Source organism: Mobula birostris, chromosome 11 (genome assembly GCF_030028105.1).
Source record: "Mobula birostris isolate sMobBir1 chromosome 11, sMobBir1.hap1, whole genome shotgun sequence".
Classification (NCBI taxonomy): Eukaryota; Metazoa; Chordata; class Chondrichthyes; order Myliobatiformes; family Myliobatidae; genus Mobula; species Mobula birostris.
Window position 1 is genome coordinate 110185711 of NC_092380.1, and position 21731 is coordinate 110207441.

The 21731-nt window shown below is 45.2% G+C and overlaps 1 protein-coding gene across 1 annotated transcript in view; it reads left to right on the forward strand.

Moving 5' to 3' along the window:
* Nucleotides 1–21731, forward strand: part of kiaa1549la (KIAA1549-like a) — a 260253-nt gene that overhangs the window by 69058 nt on the left and 169464 nt on the right. The window contains exons 4-6 of the mRNA XM_072271383.1: nt 1302–1847; nt 16651–16674; nt 17804–17922. Of these exons, the coding sequence (XP_072127484.1) occupies nt 1302–1847; nt 16651–16674; nt 17804–17922 (689 nt within the window). The remainder of the gene's footprint in view (nt 1–1301; nt 1848–16650; nt 16675–17803; nt 17923–21731) is intronic.

Sequence of the window (21731 nt, forward strand, 5' to 3'; positions counted from 1 at the left end):
AAAGTATTTTGTGGAGCTACAAGTTGATATAAAGTGCATTTTCAGTACTGTACAAAAGCCTTAGGCACCTTAGATTTTTTATATGGTTTCAGATTGTATGGAAATCCACAAAACCCTGATCTTAACATCATCGAGGCTGTCTGGGATTACCTGGGGAGAGGGAAGCAAGTGAGACAGCCAAAGTCTGCAGAAGAACTGTGGCAAGTTCTCCAAGATGCTTGGAACAACCTATTAGTTGATTTCTTTACAAAACTGCACAACAGTGTACCTAAAGGCAAAGAGTGGTCGCACTAAATATTGATTTGATTTCATTTTTTTTTCTGTTTGCTGCTCTTTCTAGTAAATTTTTTGATATTTGGAAGCTTTTTGTTTCATTATTTTTGAAAGCACCTTCACTTTACACAGCTTTGTTTACATGTGCCTCAGATTTTTACACAGTTCTGTGTAACCTGACAATCCTCAGGCTCCTGAACCAGTGTTGTCAACTTCACTCACCTCAACTCTGAACTGATTCCACAACCTACAGACTCACCTTCAAAGGCCTTGCAACTCGTGACATCATGGTAGCATTGCGGTTAGCACAATGCTGTTATAGCTCGGGGTGCACTGGAGTTCAGAGTTCAATCCCTCCATCCCCTATAAGGAGTTTGTATGACCTTCCATGGGCTTTCCCTGGGTCCTCTGGTCTCTTCCTGCAGTAGGTTAATAGGTATTTTTGTTAGTGCAATGCTTTACAGTACCAGTGGCCTGGATTCAATTCCCACTGCTGCCTGTAAGGAATTTGTATGTTCTCCCTCTGGGCATTACGGTTTCCTCCCACAGTCCAAATATGTACTGGGTCAGTTAAGTGGTCATTGTAAATTGTCCTGAGATTGGGTTATGGTTAAATTGATGTTGTTGGGGTTTGCTGGGCAGCGTGGCTCCAAAAGCTGGCAGACTTTTGCACAGTACTGTATGATATATAGTTGAATATACAACGGTATACTGCTACTGGCGCTGACATAAATAATGTGAACTGGGTTGTAGTAGTGTGTTCAGAAAGCTCACAGCCTGGAGAATGAAGCTGCTACTCAGCCTAACAGTCCTTTCTGTGAGCACTGACAGTATGTGTGAGTGGGTGGGTGGGTGGGTGGGTGCATGGGAGATGGGCAAGGGCTTGTTTTGCTGTTCTGTAACTTGTTGTAACTTACAGTAATTTTTTTATCTGTTTCCCTGTACTGCGGCCATAAAACAGCAAAATTCACAATAAACCTGATTGTATCTGTAACTGAAATAAGGCTTGACCAATTCTCTGATTTCAGCTCCTCTGCCAGAGCGCTCAGATGACTCCGAGACTGCCCCACTAGCCCTGTCGCCTCTCAGTTCTACTCTTTGGACTATGATTGACAATGAGGCAGCCCCGCCTGCTTTGCACCCCCTGCCACAGTCTCCATCGACCGCTACTTTGAACGGGACCATGGCTGTTGCCGGGACAGTGGCCGCCAGAGTCACCTCCATTTCACCGCTAGTGAAGGTGAATGCAGGCAAAGAGACTGGCGCCACCTCACCGTCTGCGCCGCGGACATCCACCTCCAGTCCGCGCCCTGTTCGGGCGGGCACCGCGTCCTCTCTGGGAGTTGGAGGCCACAGGCAATCTCATCTGGAGAAAGGGAAAACGTCAGCGGTGCCTTCGCTGGCACTGACAGCAGCCTTGACCTCACTCACCACGGCAGTGCTGGCCACCAGGGATCTGCAGACAACCACACCAGCCTCAGTTGCCAGCAGGGCCACCGCTGCAACATCTGTCAGCTCCTCGTCCTCACCTAGTCTGAACTGCAGGTTGTCGGACCAACTCTGGGTCAGGACAGGTATGGAAACCTTTCAGAAAGAGATTTGTGTGTGGTTATCGTTGAATCATTGATATTTATTGCATGGAAGTACTTAAGTCATCATTTGAAACATGGAGCATTGAAAGTAGAACATACAGGCCATTCAGCCCACAATGTTGTGCTGACCTATATTGGTATTGGAATTAGTATCAGTCACGATTGATCCCTGTACCAAAATACAATGAAAAACTTGACTTGCATGCTGTTCATACAGATCAATTCATTACACAGTGAATAGAGGTACTGTAGAGTGAGGTAAAGTAATAACAATGCAGAATAAAGTGTAAAAGTTAGTGAAAAAGTGCAATGCGGGTACACCAAGTACAAGATCGTAACAAGGTAGGCTGTGAGGCCAAGAGTGCATCCTATCGAACATGAGGTCTATTCAAGAGTCAGATAACAGTCGGATCAAAACTGTTCTTGAACCTGGTGATATATGCGCTCTCAGGCTTTTAAAACTTCTGCCTGATGGGAGAGTGGGGAATAGAGAGTGTCCGGGGTGGTCAGGTCGTTAGCTTATGCTGGCTGCATTACTGAAGCAACAAGAAGTATCGAGAGAGTCCAAGGAGGGGAGTCTGGTTCCTGTGATGTGCTGAGCAGTTACGACTAGGGCAGTTGCCATACCGAACTGTGATACCTCCAGATAGAAAGCTTTCTGAGATGCATTGATAACAATTGGTAAGATGAATTAGGGGAACTGGTGAGCTTTCTTAGATGTGACAGCAACATGATTGGGTCAGGGCAGTCAACTGGTGATGTTCACACCTAGGAACTTGAAATTCTCAACCTCCACACTATTGATGGAGGCATGTGAACCAGCCCCTTTTCTGAAGTCAATGACCAGCTGTTTTATTGACGTTGTGGGATAGGTTGTTGTCAGAACACCATTGTCACTCAGATCTCTATCTCCTTCCTGTACTCCAATTCATCATTGTTTAAGATGTGACCCTCTGCAGGTGGAGGTAGAGCAGATTCTGGCCATGCTTTGTGAGTGTCCAGGGAGAAGAGCACGGGGCTGAGGACATAACCTTGTGGAGCACTGGTGTTTAGAATAATCGTGGTCGAGGTGTTATTGCCCATCCCTACTGATTGTGATTGGTTGGTTAGGAAGTCAAGGATCCAATTGTAGGGGTGGACGTTAACTCCCAGTGTCCAAAGTTTGATGACGAGTTTAATGATATAACTTACTTCCTTTTCCTAGTCATAGTCATACTATTTCAATCTAACCTTTCCTTCCTATACAGCCCATAGCCTTCTATTTTTTTTTTACATCATTGTGCCTTTCTAAGAGTCTCTTAAATGTCCCAAATACATCTGCCTCTACCACCCTGGGCAATATGTTTTAGGCACCCACCATTCTCCTCGTAAGAGAAAAACTATGGATGACATCTCTCCAAAACCTTCCCCCACTCACCTTGGAATGGATGTCCTCTGCTATTGGTTATTAGCACTCTGGGAAAAAAGGCACTGGCTGTTCACTCTGCCTGTGGCGCTCATTATGTTATACACCTCTATAAAGTCGCCTCTCATACTCCTTCACTCCAATGATAAGAGCCCTGGCTCAACCTTTCTTCATAAGACATGTTTTCCCATCCAGTGCCCACCATGTCTGAGCTGACCATGATGCCTAATAAAGCTTATCTCATCTGTTTGTTACCATCATTATGTGCCATGTCGTATGACGTAGGCGATCATGGTGTTTCCATGACCATGATTGTTCTTGGGCAAAAGTTTCTACATTGCCTTCATCTGGGTAGTGTCTTGACAAGACAGGTGACCCCAGTCATTATCAATACTCTTCAGAGATTGTCTGCCTGTTGCATAACCAGGACGTGATATGCACCAGCTGCTCCTACGACCACCCACCACCTGCTCCCATGGCCTCAGTGACCCTGATCAGGGGGTTAAGCAGCTGTTACACCTTGCCCAAGGGTGACTACTCATGGGAAAGTTTTCAAGAGTAAACCACGAGGAAAAATCTGGAGTTGGAGTCTCTAAGCCAATTTTACGTAGAGCTCAACGCTGACTTGTAACTCCTGTGCTGCCATTGGTGCCAAATAGTACTGGTCTCTGCCGTTTCTTTGGATTCACCAGTTGCATGGGCAATACCTTGCACGCCATTTCATATTGCCCTGGCTTGCGTATCACGTAGACAGCTAGGACAGATCATCCGTGGTTGACCCCAACCAACAGAGGGCCTTGAATCCCCTGGTGCCTGCATGTTCTTGTGCCTCTCTAAATACTTCAGTTGCCCTATGGGTCGTTCTTCCTCATACCTGTTTCCTGAGTTTATTTGAAGATACAGCACAGAATAGGCCCTTATGGCCCCTCGAACCATACTGTCCTGCAACCCCCAGCACTCTGATTTAACCCTAGCCTAATCACAGGACAATTTGCAATAACCAATCAACCTATCCGGCACGTCTTTGGACTATGGGAGGAAACCAGAACACCAGGGGAAAACCCACGCATTACACAGGGAGGTTATTTGTAAGTCATCCTTACAAATGACACCAGAACTGAACCCCAATCTCTGGCATCCCAAACTATAATTGCGTTATGCTGACCACTACGCTACGGTGGCACCGCAAGTTTAGCCTGAACCTGTCTAAATGGGCTAAAAGTAATCATGATCCAGAGAACACGTGAGTCCCAACATTTTTAAAGAATTTATTGCATTCTTGTAAACCCTGCAATTAATGTACTATAAAATACTTCACGTAATACAGTATGACAGTATATGTGGACTTCCACTTGTCGGGGCTGACCATGGATGTTGTGTCCTGGCAGTCTACATTGGTGGAAGGGCACCAGCAATCGATATGCAAGCCAGGGCAGTACGATATGGAGAGCAAGGTGCTGCCTGTGCAGCAGGCTTTCCCTCTCCACACAGCCGATGAGTCCAAAAGAACGGCAGAAACCTGGCACCAGGAGTTGCCAGTCAGCATTGAACTCAATCTAGGACTGCCTTAGGGGCTCCAGCTCTGTATTCTCGCTCAGGGTTTACTCCTGAATCCTTTTCCATGACTGGATATAGCCGCAAGTCAGTGGAGATTTGAGATCAGAGTTTTCCTTCTAGATGAGCTGCCAACCACAGCAGATGAGCTTCAACTGCCTGAAAACATTTATATAATAGAACTAGAAACACTGATTGATGATATGAAACTTGATTATATCAGCAGCACGGTAGCATGGCAGTTAGTGTAATGCTCTACAGTGGCAGGTGTAAGATCGTGGTTTGATGTAGAAGGATAGGGGACAAACAGGCAAATAGGACTGGCTCAGACAGACGTTTTGGTCAGCATGGATAAGCTGAGCTGAATGGCCTTTTTCTGTGTAGTATGACTCTATGATTCTGTAAAGTAACTCCAGATTTTTGTTAGAAAACCAAAGAGACACAAGAGGCTGCAGATGCTGGAATCTGGAGCGATCCGCCAGAGGAACTCAATGGATCTGTGGGAGGACAGGAATTGAAATAGATGTTGCATTTCTTTAGAGATTAAAAACTTAGCTTTATTTGTCACATGTACATGGAAACATTTAGTGAATTCTGTTGTTTCTGTCAAATCAAGTCAGTGAGCATTGTGCTGGGCAGTCCGCAAGTGCCGCCAGGATTCTGGCACCAACATAGCCTGCCCACAGTTTACTAATCCTGACATGGGAGGAAACTAGAGCAGCTGCAGGAAAGACATGTGGTCATAGGTGGAGTAGGCAATCTACAAGCTCCTTACAGACAGAGGTGGGGATTGAACCCCAATTGCTGGGACTGTCAGCTGTTACACTACCATGCTGCTACACTCCTGGTGCATTCCCATGAACTCTTGCTGCACACTTTCCAGTTTAAAGGCACCCTTTCTATGCATTCAGGGATTTGGGACTAGCCATCCATTTCTACTCTTTCCAGTAGACACTTCAATTTTCCTCCATTTGTGAATGTATTTTGTGAAAAGCCTGTGCTTTCATTTGAATTCCAAAGGATCAGTGGATTAATCGGGCCATTGTTTAATCGGGGCAGCCGATTATTTGGGACAACTCTAAAAGAACAAAATCTAATCGAGAAAATAGCCGAGATTTCCTTGGTTTATTTGGGACATTATGTCACTTAATTGGGACAGGAGACTGTGGCCAAATAGTTCCTAATCAGTATCAGTCGTATGCACTTGTCTGGTCATTAGACACGACACTGTGCTCAGATGATGATGATTGCCCATTGTGCGGCTGGCATTTAGGGCAACAATGAAGGTTCTATCTCTGTCGGTCCTTGGCCATCTTCTCTATTATGCCCCAGGTGTGGTTCAGGGTCCTCATTTCTGCCTCTATGGTATGGTGTCAAGTTGCCTTTAGTCTCCCATGTTTCCTTCACCCTTCCTCCAGCACTCCAGTGAAGTGCTGACTTGCTGAAGGAGTTGGTCGCCCTTTTCATCACAATCCCAATCCATCTCCAATGTTTCCATGTGATGATTGTGGTCATGTCCTGATGACACTGAATGAGGAGGGCGTGGCTGGAGGTCCGTTGTGGCCAGAAGATACAGAGAATCCTCCCGAGGCTCATGGTGTGGAATGATAACAGCTTGGCAAGGCCGTTCTCTGTCATACACCAGCATTCTGACCCGTACAGGAGTGTGGGCAGAACAAGGCTCTGGTACGGCCTCACCTTGGTGTGCTTAGAGCGAACCATTTTTAAATAGCATCAGCTGCGTGTTCTTCTGTTATTTTATTCATTTGATCTGACAGACGCCGAATTAAAAAGCCGTGATTTTTGACACTACCTCATGCAGGAAGGCAATGAAGGAAGTCCATTATCTGCACTAGGTGCCTGTACTGATTTTGTTCATTTACCATCAATCAAAAGAACATGGCAGCATACACTAGATAAATTTCTCCATCGATAACTATTAAGAGCTAATACACAATTTTATAGTGCTCTAGTAGCATTGGTAGTGTTCTAATTTGTTCTGTATTTCAATTAAATACATAATGTGTTATTCAGTTGAACAATAGTTTGTCTTTTTTACAACTTTTTAACTATTTCTATAGGCATCCATTAGTCTCGTGAGTCCATGGATTTGCGCCTTGGAAGGTTTCCAGGACGCAAGCCTGGGCAAGGTTGTGTGGAAGACTGGCAGTTGCCCATGCTGCAAGTCTCCCCTCTCTACGACCCCGATGTTGTCCAAGGGAAGGGCACTAGGACCGATACAGCTTAGTACCGGTATCGTCGCAGAGCAATGTGCGGTTAAGTGCCTTGCTCAAGGACACAACACGCTGCCTCAGCTGAGGCTCAAACTAGCGACCTTCAGATCACTAGACCGACGCCTTAACCACTTGGCCACGTGCCAACCCTATTTCCATAAAACTTCAGCTAATTGGGGCAGCCGCTTAATTAGGCCAAAATGTACTGGTTTCAATTTGTCCCAGTCAGAATCAGAATCAGGTTTAATATTACCAAGTTATGTCATGAAATTTGTTGCTTTGTGGCAACAGTACAGTGTAATGCTACCACTACGTCAACTCAGGCCTAGGGGGCTGGTGTCGGGCACGATGACGGACTCTTCACTTCTCTCTCTCCCTCATCAGTGTGTTCAGTTCATCTACATTAGCCGCACCGCTGTCTTCTAGGAGCGTGTTGACCATAGTCTTGGGAGGGCGCCCAGGGTTCATCCTGCCACGCTTGGGCTCCCACATGATGACTAGGCTGGCAGGTAGCTCGGGGGTGGCGTAGACAGTGCCCCGCTAGTTGCAGTCTTCTCGCCTCGATTTTAGTGGTGAGCATCGGTAAGTCGTCATAGAGCTCGATGTTTGTCATGTGCTGTTGCCAACTCACATCAAGAGCCATCCGGAGCATTCGTCAAGTAAGAAGAGATGTTTTAGAAATTAAATTGAGCTGGAATTCTGCTGAGGAAAATGTGATGAAGCAGCTGAGACCATGACCTTACACTTGCTGTGCAAGAAGAGAGCAATTGATTCTGTATTGCAAGAGATCAATACAGTGTAATACATAAAAATAAAAAACTGTAAATTACAGTAAAAATATATATCTGCAGTATATAAGTTAAATTAAATAGGTAGTGCATAAAGAAAATAAAAATAACCAGAATCCACTGTATTTCAGAGCTGAGCTGGGTTAAGTCCATAACAATTGCTCTCTTCTTGCACAGCAAGTATAATGTCATGGTCTCAGCTGCTTCGTCACATTTTCCTCAGCAGAATTCCAGCTCGATTTAATTTCTAAAAACATCTCTTCTACTCGATTAGCCAATGTTTTTACAGTTTTGTTTCTTTCATTGTTTTGCTCAGTTGGGAATTGATTGGACAGTATAGTAATGGTGTCTTCTTCTTAAGCCCACCACCCTTACTGAGGCAGAGGCTACTGACAGCAGCTAATCAGAGTCCTCTGCCCTGGGCCAGCCCATCAAAGATCCTTCCTCTCCCAGGGATGAGGTCTTTGGAGCTTCTGTAGCTCTGGGTTTTAACAGGGTGAGGTTGTTAACACTATGCCCAACCTCCTTCTTTTATAGCCAGGCTTGGGAACGTCCAGCGTAGAGTTGTAGTAATGGTGTCCCAGAGAGAATCAAAACTTGGCAGAAGATTTCTGAGTTGTTGAAATGTTAAATCTTTAAAACAAATGCAGAATAAGAGACTGGTCCCTTGTGTACTCGAAGAGAATAACAACTATGTGTACTGACACATAGAATAACAACATTTAGAAGAGATTTAGGTAAGTAGAAGAATTGAAAAGGTTTAGATCAGGAGTTCCCCACCTTTTTAATGCCATGAACCAATGCCATTAAGCAAGTGGTCCATGGATTCCAGGTTCTGAACCCATAGTTTAGATAGATATGGGCCAAATGCAGACAAAAGGGATATAGACGTTTTGCTCAGCCTGGTTAAGTTGGGCCGAATGGCCTGTTTCCCTGCTGTATTGTCCTGTGAACATGGACATTGTAGAAAGGCTGAGTAAAGTGAAAGTGTGGTTACAAAATATTAAGAATGAGGTGAGACTGATCTAAAGAAATTTTCAGAATGAGAATCACAATCAGGTTTATTATCACTGGCATAAGTTGTGTTGTTGGTGGCAGCATAAGAACACAAGACAGTACAGCAAAATACAATCACTTCAGCCCACTCTGCTGTGCCGATTATTATCCTGTTCCAAGATCAATCTAACCCTTCCCTCCCACATAGCCCTTCATTTTCTTTCATGCCTGTGTCTACCAGTCTTTAGATATCTCAGTAATGTAGTTGCCTCTCCCACCACTCTTGGTAGCACATTCCACTCACCTACCACCCTGTGTCAAAAAAAAACCCTGCCTCTGATGTCTCCCCCTATAGTTTCCTCCAATCACCTTAAAATGTAACCCTCTTGTATTAGCCGTTTCTGTCATGGGGGAAAGTCCTCTACCTATCTATGCCTCTTATCACCTTTATCAAATCACCTCTCATCCTCCTTCACTCCAAGGAGAAAAGCCTTTGCTAGCTCAATCTCTCCTCACGAGATCTAATCCAGGTAGCATCCTGGTTAACCTCCTCTGAGCCCTCTCTAAAGCCTCCGCATCCTTCCTATAATGAGGCAACCAGAAAAGAACATGATACTCAAGTGAGAGGTTATTCAAGAGTCCGATAACAGCAAGGTAGAAATTATATAATTCTTCATGTCAAGGTCAATGGATATCTGGAACATTCCCTTCCAGAAACACTTCGTACTTGGAGATCAGTGTAACATTAATACTGAGGTTGACAAAGCTTTGTTAGGCTGGAGTACGTGGATTTGTATACATAGCATGGAGGGTGATGTTTGGATACAGATTGGATAAGTGTCAGGACAAGTTTGAGGAACTGGAATAACTTTTTCCTGTTCTCTGCTGGTCTCACCTTAACTGAACCGGCAGGCTCCCTGCCTGAGTAGTGATGAATGAAGTTGGCCTCCACACCAGGTTAGGAGTTGGAGTTCAAAGTTCAAATTTATTATCTAAGAATGTATACCATATACAACCTTGAGATTCACCTTATGAAGGCAGCCACAAAACAAAGAAATGCAATAGAATTCACCAAAATGCACATGCAAGACTACTACGTTATCCAATTTTCAAAAGAGGACAAATCACACAAACAGTCAAAACAGATAAAGTAAGAAACATGAAACATGAATTGCAGAGTCCCCGAAAGTGACTCCACAGCTATGTTCAGCACTGAGGCGAGTGAAGCCAGTCCCGGAGCCTGACAGCTGTAGGGCAACAAAGGCTCCCAAACCTGCTGACAGCATAAGACCCAAGACTCCCGCACCTCCTGCCTGACGGTAGCAGTGAGAAGAGAGGGAGACCGGTCAGATGCAGGCGGACAGCACTGAACACCTGCCCAGAATGCTCACATGCTCAGCATAACAACCCAGAACACAGTGAGCACCAAACCAACGATGGCAAACAAGCCCCCTTTCCTCCTATCCACACACTCACCCAAGCACATTCACAGTCCTCTAACCCCAGGACGAGCTGTCTTCGGCCTCCAGCCTCCAGCCTCTGCTGGCCTCATGGGTTTGCAGACGTTGGGCCTTTCACTTCCCAAGCAGACTCGGGGTTCATCCGTTGTGCCTTGACATTCGGACCTCCGATCCACCTTTGGGCTTTTGAATTTGTACATTCTCCGCCTGTTTGTCTCTTTGGAAATCCAGTTTCCTCTCAAGTTGTGCTGCTTGGTTAATTTTTTTTTTGTAATTTGTTACCTCGCGTCGGTAACAGGTGCCGGAAGGGAGCAAAGCGACCCCAGGGTCTCAGTGAGTGGATGGGGAGTGTGAGAAGTCGGATCTATGGGGAATGTCAGCTGGTGCACCAGATAAATCTGAGTCTGAATGATGTTTATTATCACGGACATATGTCATGAAATTTGTTGTCTTGCAAGACAACAAATGGGGACCAGAGTGTCAGAACAGTCAGTGGAGAAGTTGTGGAGACAAATGTTGTTTAGACCTTAGACAAAGTCAGGAATCAAAAGGTTGAGCATGGTGCAACCAGTGTCCTGAGCTGCATATATTTTAATGCAAGAGGTATCGTAGGATAGGTAGGTGAGCTCAGGGCATGGATCAACACCTGGAATTACGATATTGTAGCCATTACTGAGACTTGGTTGCAGGAGGGGCGGGACTGCCATGAGGGCTAAAGGAAGGCATGAAGTTGCCTAAGCAGACAAGGTGAAGGAGAATCCTAAGGGATTTTGCATATGTTAAGAGCAAGAGAATTGCAAGGGACAAAATTGACTGTCTAGAAAATCAGAATGGTAATCCATGCATAGAGTCAAAAGAGATGGAGGAGATCTAAAATGCATTTTTTGCATCTGTATTTAATCAGGAGATGGCCAGTCTATAGAAGTAAGGTAAAAGTTCATGGACTCTACAGATTACAGAGGAGTAGGTGTTTGCTGTCTTGAGGCAAATAAGAATGTTCCCTTGGACTCTGTGGGAGGCAAGTGCAGAGATTGCCGGGGGCCCAACAGAGATGCTTAATCATCCTGAGAGATAAAGATGGTCTGCTTTTTAAGAAAAGCTCTAAAAATAAACCAGGAAATTATAGGCCGGTGAGCCTGACATTGATTGTGGGAAAGTTATTGGAAGGTATTCTAAGGGAGCAGATATATGACTATTTGAATAAAGATGGACTGATTGAGGACAATCAACATGGTTTTGTGCATGGTAGATCATGTCTAATTATTCTTAAAGAGTTTTTTGAGGAACTTACCAGTAACTTGGATCAGGCATTGGGTTCACGGGAGAAGCCAGAGAGTGGTAGTAGATGGTTGCTTCTCTGACTGGAGGCCTGTGACTAGAAGAGTGCTGCAGGGATCGTTGCTGAGTCCTTTGTTGTTTGTCATCTATATCAGTGATCTGGATGATAATGTGGTGAACCGGATCAGCAAGTTTGTGGATGACACAAAGATTGAGGGAGTAGTGGACAACCAAGAAGACTATTGTGGCTTGCAGCAGGATCTGCAGCAGCTGGAAAAATGGGCTGAAAAATGGCAGATGGAATTTAATGCAGACAAGTGCGAGGTTTTTCACTTTGGTAGGACGATCCAGGGTAAGTCTTACGTAGTAAATGGTAGGGCACGGAGAAGTGTGGTAGAACAAAGGGATCTGGGAATCCAGGTTCATGATTCTTTGAAAGTAGTATCACTGATTGACAGGGTTGTTAAGCAAGCTTCAGGCACTTTAGACCTTCATAAATCAAAGTATTGAGTACAGGAGATGGGATGTTATGTTGAAGTTGCATAAGACAACAACATAAGACGTTGATGAGGCCTAATTTGGAGTATTGTGTGTAGTTTTGGACACCTACCTACAGGAAAGAGGCAAATAAGGTTGAAAGAGTAGAGAGAAAATTTACAAGGATGTTGATGAGTCAGGAGGACCTGAGTTATAAGGAAAGATTGATTAGGTTAGGACTTTATTCCTCAGAACATAGAAAATTGAGAGGAGATTTGATAGAGATATACAAAATTATGAGGGGTACAGATAGTTTAAATGCACGCAGGCTTTTTCCTCGGAGGTTGGGTGGGACTACTACTGGAGGTCATGGGTTAAGGGTGAAAGGTGAAATGTTTAAGAGGAACATGAGGGGAAACTTTACTCAGAGGGTGAAAGTGTGCCAACACAAGTGGTGCATGCGAGCTCGATTTCAACATTTAAGAGAAGTTTGGATAGGTACATGGATAGTAGCGGTATTAAGGGTTATGCTCAGTGTGTAGGGTGATGGGACCAGGCAGTTTAAATGGCTGGGCATGGACTAGATGGGCTGAAGGGCCTGTTTCTGTGCTGAACTTTTCTATGACTAAGACATAAAAAAAAAGGAATAAGTAGATACAGTAAATAGTACAAAAGAGGAATTGTGAAGTGCTGTATGTGAGTTTATAGCTTGTTCAGAAATCTGATAATAGAAGGGAAGAACCTGTTGCTAAAATGTTGAGAACAAGTCTTAGGCACATATACGGTATTATATGTGTGTGTATATATATATATAGCTAGTGTGCCTGCGACTTTTGCACAGTACTGTAGTAATTTTATGTATTGCACTGTACAGCTGCCGCAAAAAAAATTCATAACAAATGTGAGTGATGATAAACCTGATTCTGATGTGGGTTTCTATTGTGGACTGAGAGTGGGAAAGGGGCAGGGAGAGGGGAATCATGGTTGAGAAAAGGGGAGGGAGAGGGAGGCACCAGAAAGAAATTCTGAAATGATCAATAAACCATTTGTTTGGAGTCAAATGACCTTGCCTGTGTCTCAGGGCTGGGTGTGTCTGCACCCACGACACCTCCCCACCCCATCCTGTCCCGGGCACTCTTTCTCTGCCACCTGTCCCGCACACCTCCTGCGCTACATCACCCTTGCCATTCCCAGCATCGTGCCAGATTTACAAGCTCGCTCTCTGCTCTACGTTGACAAATACAGTACTGTGCAAAAGCCTTAGGCTATATATAAGCTATACATAAGTGCCTAAGGCATTTGCACAGCATTGTATCGCCTCCCCAATGGTAGTAATCAGAAGGGGATATGTCCTGGGTGGTGAGGGCAATTCACGGTGGATGCCACCTTCTTGAGGGGCCATTTGGGTTTCTAAGTGGTTATACAACATATTACTGGAGTGTCATTACACATTCCTGATAAGCAAGGAGGTGAAATGTTACCACAGACGGACAAGAACAGGGAGTTGAATTGCTCTGACCAAGGTTGCAGGAAGTGGCAAAGTTGTGAACGCAGCCCAGTCTATAACGCAAACAATGTCCACTCCATTGGCTCCATCTGCACTTTCTGCTGCCTCAGTAAAGCAGCCAACATAATCAAGGGCCTCTCCAACCCTGGACAGTCTTCTCCCACCATCAGGTCAAAGATACGAAAGCTTCAGAGCACAAACCACCAGGCTCAAGGACAACGTCTCTCCCACTGTTATCAGAACCTTTCTTCTCCAAGGATCATCACCTTGTGTTGGGGAGGTTTGTGAGTTTCTGAGATCCCAAGAGTGATGTCATCTGCAGCTTAGCCCATGGTAGGGTCACCCATGGCGGTAAGGTCAAGTGAGAGCTTCAAGACAAAGTGTGATCCAACCAAGACCTCAACAGTTGAGCTGGTGGGTGATGTTGACACACCACAATGGCAGTGAAGATGGAGGAAGGCTTCAGCAGAGAAGGGTCCCCAGTCGTCTGGCACTGGACCTTGACCTCAATCTGTCAAGGACTGTGTGGTGGCTCCCTGTGTATCAACCTCCCCACATTAAACAACGTCACGCAGAGGCTTTCTCCATTAAGTGAATGCAGTCTAACATATGTGTATCTACAGTCCCTGAGGGCCCGAGTTGAAAAGTACATGGATGGTAGGGTACGGAGGGCTGTGGTCCAGGTGCAGGTTAATGGGACCAGGCAGTTTCAGCAGAGACTAGATGGGCTGAAGAATGCAGCAGGCCAGGCAGAATCTATGGGAAGAGGTACAGTCGACATTTTGGGTCTCGGCCCGAATCGTCAACTGTACTTCTTCCTATAGATGCTGCCTGGCCTGCTGCATTCACCAGCGTTTTTTATGTGTGTTGCTCGAATTTCCAGCATCTGCAGATTCCTCGTGGATGGGCTGAAGAGCCTGCTTCTACTTTTTTATGACGCTATGACTCTGTGACCCACCAATAGACAACCTCTTAGGAGAACATCGTACTCCACTCAAGTGATCCCACTACTGCTACTGTCAGAATCCTGAACCGGCCTCTCATACGCTAAACCTCTTGATCTCCCAGTGTACCTCACCATGGTCAGAATCAGAATCAGGCTTATTATCACTGGCATGTGTCGTGAAATTTGTTAACTTAGCAGCTGCAGGTCAATGCAATGCATAATATTGAAGAAGAAGAAAAATAATAATAATACTAAATAAAATAAGTAAATCGATTACAGAATATGTATATTGAATAGATAAAAAATTGTGCAAAAATCAGAAATAATATATTAAAAAAGTGAGGTCACGTTCATGGGTTCAATGTCCATTTAGGAATCGGATGGCAGAGGGGAAGAAGCTGTTCCTGAATCGCTGAGTGTGTGCCTTTAGGCTTTTCTACCTCCTACCTGCTGGTAACAGTGAGCAAAGGGCATGCCCTGGGTGCTGGAGGTCCTTAATAATGGACACTGCCTTTCTGAGACACCGCTCCTTGAAGATGTCCCGGGTACTTTGTAGGCCAGTACCCAAGATGGAGCCAACTAAATTTACAACCCTCTGCAGCTTCTGTGCAGTAGCCTCCCACCCCAAACCAGACAGTGATGTAGCCTGTCAGAATGCTCTCCACGGTACATCTATAGAAGATTTTGAGTGTAATTGTTGACGTACCAAATTTCTTCAAACTCCTAATGAAGTATAGTCGCTGTCTTACCTTCTTTATAACTGCATCAATATTTTAGGACTAGGTTAGGTCCTCAGAGATTTTGACACCCTACTTCTCACTCTCTGCACTTCTGATCCCTCTATGTGGATTGGCATGCGTTTCTTCGTCTTACCCTTCCTGAAGTCCACAATCAACTCTTTTATCTTACTGACGTTGAGTGCCAGGTTGTTGCTGCAGCACCACTCCACTAGTTGGTATATCCCACTCCTGTACGCCCTCTCGTCTCCATCTGAGATTCTACCAACAATGGTCGTATCATCGGTAAATTTATAGATGGTATTTGAGCTTTGCCTAGCCCCACAGTCATAGGTATAGGAAGAGTAGAGTACTGGGCTAAGCACACAACCCTGAGGTGCACTACTGTTGATCGTCAAAGAAGAGAAGAGGTTATTAACAATCCACACAGATCTGGTTAGGAAGTCGAGGATCCAATTGCAGAGGGGGGTATGGAGGCCCAGGTTCTGCAACTTCTCAATAAGGAGTGTGGGAATGATGGTGTTAAATGCTGAAATATATTCGATGAACAACATCCTGACATAGGTGTTTGTGTTGTCCGGGTGCTCTATGGCTGTGTGAAGAGCCATTGAAATTGTATCTGCCATTGTGGCGATAGACAAATTGCAATGGGTCCAGGTCCTTGCTGAGGCATTTCATTCCAGTCATGACCAACCTCTCAAAGCATTTCATCACTGTAGGTGTGAGTGCTACCGGGTGATAGTCTTTAAGGCAGTTCTTAGGCACTGGTCTAATTGTTGCTTTTTTGAAGCAAGTGGGAACTTCCGCCTGTAGCAGTGAGAGGTTGAAAATGTCCTTGAATACCCTCGCCAGTTGGTTGGTGGGATTATCTGGCTACCTGTACTGCACTTTCTCTAGAACTGTAATACTATATTCTGCATTCTGTTTTCTTTTTACTGACTTCAATGTACTGATGATCCATCTGGAGGGATGCAAGTGATAGCTTTTCACTGTTTAATCATGAGGTTCTGTTTTGTATGACATGGTCTTTCCATGACCATGATTGTTCTGGGCAAATTTTTCTACAGAAGTGGTTTGCCATTGCTTTCTTCTGGGCAGTGTCTTTACAAGACGGGTGACCCCAGCCATTTTCAATACTCTTCAGAGATTGTCTACCTGACATCATTGGTTGCATAACCAGGACTGGTGATGTGCATCAGCTGCTCATACGACCATCCACCACCTGCTCCCATGGATTCACGTGACCCTGATCAGGGGGTGAAGCAGGTGCTACACCTTGCCCAAGGGTGACCTGCACGCTAGCAGAGGGAAGGAGCACCCTACTCCTCCTTTGGTGGGGACATGTCTCCACCCACCACCCAATGTACATGATATTAGTAACGCAAATTCCATCACAATCAAAGTTCAAAGTAAACTTATTATCAAAATACATATGTGTCACCATATACAACCCTGAGATTCATTTTCTTGCAGGCATTTATAGGAAAACAAAGAAATACAATAGAATCAATGAAATACTACATACAAGCAAAGACTAACAAACAACCAATGTGTAAAGGACAAACTGCGCACACCCCGAAAAAAAGAATAAGTAAATGATATGAAGAATGCCATGGTCATGTAGTGGTTAGCACAGGACAGTCCGGAGTTTGGAATTCAATTCCAGTGCCACCTTTAAAGAATTTGTACGCTCTCCCTGTGACTGCGTGGGTTTCCTCCTGGTGCTCTGGTTTCCTCTCACAGTCCAGAGACGTACCAGTTAGTAGGTTAACTAGTCATTGTAAATTGTCCTGTGGTTAGGTTAGTGATAAATAGATGGGTTGCTGGGCGGTGTGGCTCGTTGTGCTGGAAGAGCCTGTTCTGCGCTGTATCGCCAAATAAATAAAATAATAAATAAGTTAATAAGTAATACTGGTTAGGTCATGACCTTAGGAAATGGAAGAGCACGCTCAAGTGGCTCAGAATGGCCTACTTCTTTTCTTAATTGATATAATGGTCATATTCAATTCTGATCCTCGCATTACTAATGCAATTCATTGTGTAGAATGAATTGGAAAATTATTAATAATGTTGAAGACAATTAATGAAATGTGTGGCATGACTCATTAATCAGGAACATGGATACGGTGACTGCTATGTAATAAGCTGTCACTGTGGATATTAATGAGGCAGCTCCAGGGACTGAGGGGGATGGAGTCAGGTCATGAGAACTCCCGAGGGAAGGGGAGAGAAGTGCCATCTCGAGGGAAGGGGAGACTCCAGGGTTTATGGGTAACACGGACAAAATGCAGGAGGTGATCTTTGAAGGGTCTTGGCCTGAAACATCAGCTGTTTATTTCTCACCATAGATGCTGCATGATTTGCTGAGTTCCTTCAACAATTTTTGTGTGTGGTGCTCAAGATTTCCAGCTCCTGCAGAATCTCGCGTCTCTGATCTACAGTATATCCTATTGTATCCTCTGACAACCATTCTCACGATCCACAACCCCGCCAGTTTCCTTGTGCCATCTTCCGCTAGTGTTTTGAGTTTGTCTGTTTTCTTTTCCCTTCCTTTCTCAGTGGTGACTTTGACTTCGAGAAGAATCCAAGTGGATGCAACGTTTAAACAGAACTTGACCCGGGGTCTCAACGAGGCATTGAACCGAGCTTTCTTCAGCAATGGTATCCGTGCAGAGGTCAGTGTTTCCCTTCTGTGTTCATGAGCTCTGATCCCAGGTTTAGAAATCCCTGGCACAAACACAAGAGATTCTGCAGATGCTGGAAATCTTGAAAAAGACACAAAGTGCTGGAGCAGCATCTGGGGAGGGGAATAAGCAGTCGACGTTTCGGGTCAAGAGATAGTGCATGAGAAAACAATAGCAAAAGGCAGAATTCATCACGTCATCAAGGACTTTGACAGACTACTGTAGATGCACAGTGGAGAGTGTCCTAACTGATTGCATCATGGCCTGGTATGAAAGTACAATTGCCCAGAAATGGAAATGTCTACAGAACATGGTGGATAGAGCCCAGTCCATCACAGACAAAGCCCTCCACATGAAAGAAACATCCATTATCAAGGACCCCCACTACCCAGGCCAAGCCCTCTTTCACTGCTGTCCTCAGGAAGGAAGTACAGGAGCCTGTCACCAGGCTATTACTCTACAAACATCACGCTCTTGAACCAGCATGGATAACTTCACTCTCCACACCACTCTGAACTGATTCTATGGCCTACAGACTCACTTCCAAGGATTTTTCACTCATGTTCTCAGTATTATGTTTATTTGCATAATAAGACAAATTGTCTTAGCCTAGTCCATCACAGACAAAGCCCTCCACACTATTGAATACATTCACAAGGAGCACTACCGCATTCTTCGTTTATGGATCGTTTTTCATAAATTATATTGAAATACTCTCTTTTTCCCCGTAAATGCCTGTAAGAAAATGAATCTCAAGGTAGTATATGGTAACATATATAAGATCATAAGACAAAGGAGCAGAAGTAGGCCATTTGGCCCATCGAGTCTGCTCCGCCATTTTATCATGAGCTGATCCATTTTCTCCTATTTAGTCCCACTCCCCCGCCTTCTCACCATAACCTTTGATGCCCTGGCTACTCAGATACCTATCAATCTCTGCCTTAAATACACCCAATGACTTGGCCTCCACTGCTGCCCGTGGCAACAAATTCCATAGATTCACCACCCTCTGACTAAAAAAAATTTCTTCGCATTTCTGTTCTGAAAGGGCGCCCTTCAATCCTTAAGTCATGCCCTCTCGTACTAGACTCCCCCATCATGGGAAACAACTTTGCCACATCCACTCTGTCCATGCCTTTTAACATTCGAAATGTTTCTATGAGGTCTCCCCTCATTCTTCTAAACTCCAAGGAATACAGTCCAAGAGCGGACAAACATTCCTCATATTGTGGAAACAACTTCAGAAATATGTAGCTTGGGTGGCTGTTGGTTGGGTCGAGTTATTCTCCAATCTTGGCAATCCATTTGCAAATGTTTTGTCACCAGGAGACATCACCAGTTCACTGTTCATCTGTGGTGTGTCCTCTGAATGCTTGACCTGTATATACTTATCAATCAGCTGATTTGACATCATTATGGAAATGCAATTGTGACGTAGGGAGGGGTCTCGTCGTTGATCAGTTGCGTGGCGAACTTCATGCGTTGTTTTCTGGTATTTTGCCCGCATTGGCTGATAAATAGGATCAAGGTCTACATGTCTGTTGACGGAATTGTTTGTTGTAAACCATGCTTCTATGAATTCTCTTGCATGCCACGTGTTTGTTTGCACTATGGCTGTCACTGATGACCAGTTGAACTTGTGCCCCTCTTGAGCTTCATGGGAGAGATGGTCATGCTTCCTTATAGCCGAGTGATGTAGATGGATGCTTGTGAATAGTTTTCTCCACATAGAAGCCAATGTGGGCAAAATTCCAGACCACAACACACAGCGTTCACCACGCAACCAATTAGCGTTGAGACCCCTCCCTACATCACAACTGAGTTTTATATGTATATATATAAATACAAAGGAACTCAGCAGGCCAGGCAGCATCTATGGAAAAGAGTACATTCAGACTGAGACCCTTCATCAGAATTGGAGAAAAAAGACGAGAAGTCAGAGTAAGAAGGTGGGGGGGGTGGGGGGGAGGAGGAAACACAAGGTGGTAGGTGATAGGTGAAATTGGAGAGGGGGGAGCGGTGAACTAAAGAGCTGGGAAGTCAGTTGGTGAAAGAGATAAAGGGCTGGAGAAGGGGAGGACAAAAGGCCATAGAAGAAAGGGAAGGGGGAAGAGCACCAGAAGGAGGTGATGGGCAGGTAAGGAGTTTCTCCGTAACTTCTACCATCTCCAATGGGATCCCACCACCAAGCACATCTCCCCCCCCCCCCCACCCCCCCAACCCACTTTCTGCTTTCTGCAGGGATCTTTCCCTAAGTGACTTCCCTTTCCATTCGTCCCTCCCCACCGATCTCCCTCCTGGCACTTATCCTTGCAAGCAGAACATTCCTGTCCCTGAGGGTGGCAATGAGAAGAGGGCATATCCTGGGTCATGATGGATGCTGAGTTTTTGAGACACCGCTCCTTGAAGATGTCCTGGATACTGGGGAGGCTAGTGACCATGATGGAGCTAACTAAGTTTACAACTTTCTGCAGCTTATTCCGATCTTGTCCGGTGCTCCCTCCCATAACAGATGGTGCTGCAGCCAGTTAGAATGCTCTGCATGGTTGAAATTTGCTTGTCTTTGGTGACATTCCTGTATTTGGTAAAAAGTAGACCCTGTGGCAGGGTCTAAATGAAATCACTGGGCGCAAAGAAAAGGCTGGGAATATCAATAACTCTGGCGCTTCTCTTCCTGATGAACTTAACGTATTCTACGCAAGATTCGAACAGGAGTGTCCCTCTCCCTCCGGATAAACCGGACCTTGTATCATCGAGATTCATCGTTATCGAGGAGGACGTTAGAAGGGCCTTCCTGAAGATAAATCCAAGGAAGGCGACGGGCCCAGATGGCGTCCCGGGATGGGTTCTCCGGGCCTGTGCAAGAGAGCTAGCTGGAGTGTTTGCTGACATCTTCAACTGCTCTTTGCTTCAGTCTAAGATCCCCTCGTGTTTTAAGAAGGCAACGATAATCCCAGTGCCGAAGAAGAGCAAGGCGGCATGCCTGAATGACCATGGTCCTGTGGCTTTGACATCAACTGCTATGAAGTGCTTCGAGAGATTGGTTATGGCACACATCAACCACAGCCTACCGGTCAACCTCGATACTTTGCAATTCGCCTACCGGAGCAACAGGTCAACAGCAGATGCCATCTCTCTGGCCCTACATTCCTCCTTAGAACACCTGGAAAATAAAGACGCATACGTAAGGCTCCTTTTCATTGACTACAGCTCTGCCTTTAATACCATCATTCCAAATAAACTGAATCCTAAGCTCTGGAACCTGGGCCTTAGCACTCAAATCTGCAGCTGGATCTTCAGCTTCCTCACAGACAGGACCCAGGCTGTAAAAATAGGGGACAAGCTCTCCTCTACAATCACTCTGAGCACTGGTGCCCCACAAGGCTGTGTACTCAGCCCCCTGCTGTACTCACTGTACACCCATGATTGTGTAGCCAAGTTTCCATCGAACTCAATATATAAGTTTGCTGATGACACAACAATTGTAGGCCGTATCTCGGGTAATGATGAGTTTGAGTACAGAGAGGAAATTAAGAACCTGGTGGCATGGTGCGAAGACAATAACCTATCCCTCAACGTCAGCAAGACGAAGGAATTGGTTGTTGACTTCAGAAGGAGTAGCGGACTGCACAACCCAATTTACATCGGTGGTGCACAAGTGGAACAGGTCAAAAGCTTTAAGTTCCTCAGGGTCAATATCACAAATGACCTGACTTGGTCCAACCAAGCAGAGTCCACTGCCAAGAAGGCCCACCAGCGCCTTTACTTCCTGAGAAAGCTAAAGAAATTTGGCCTGTCCC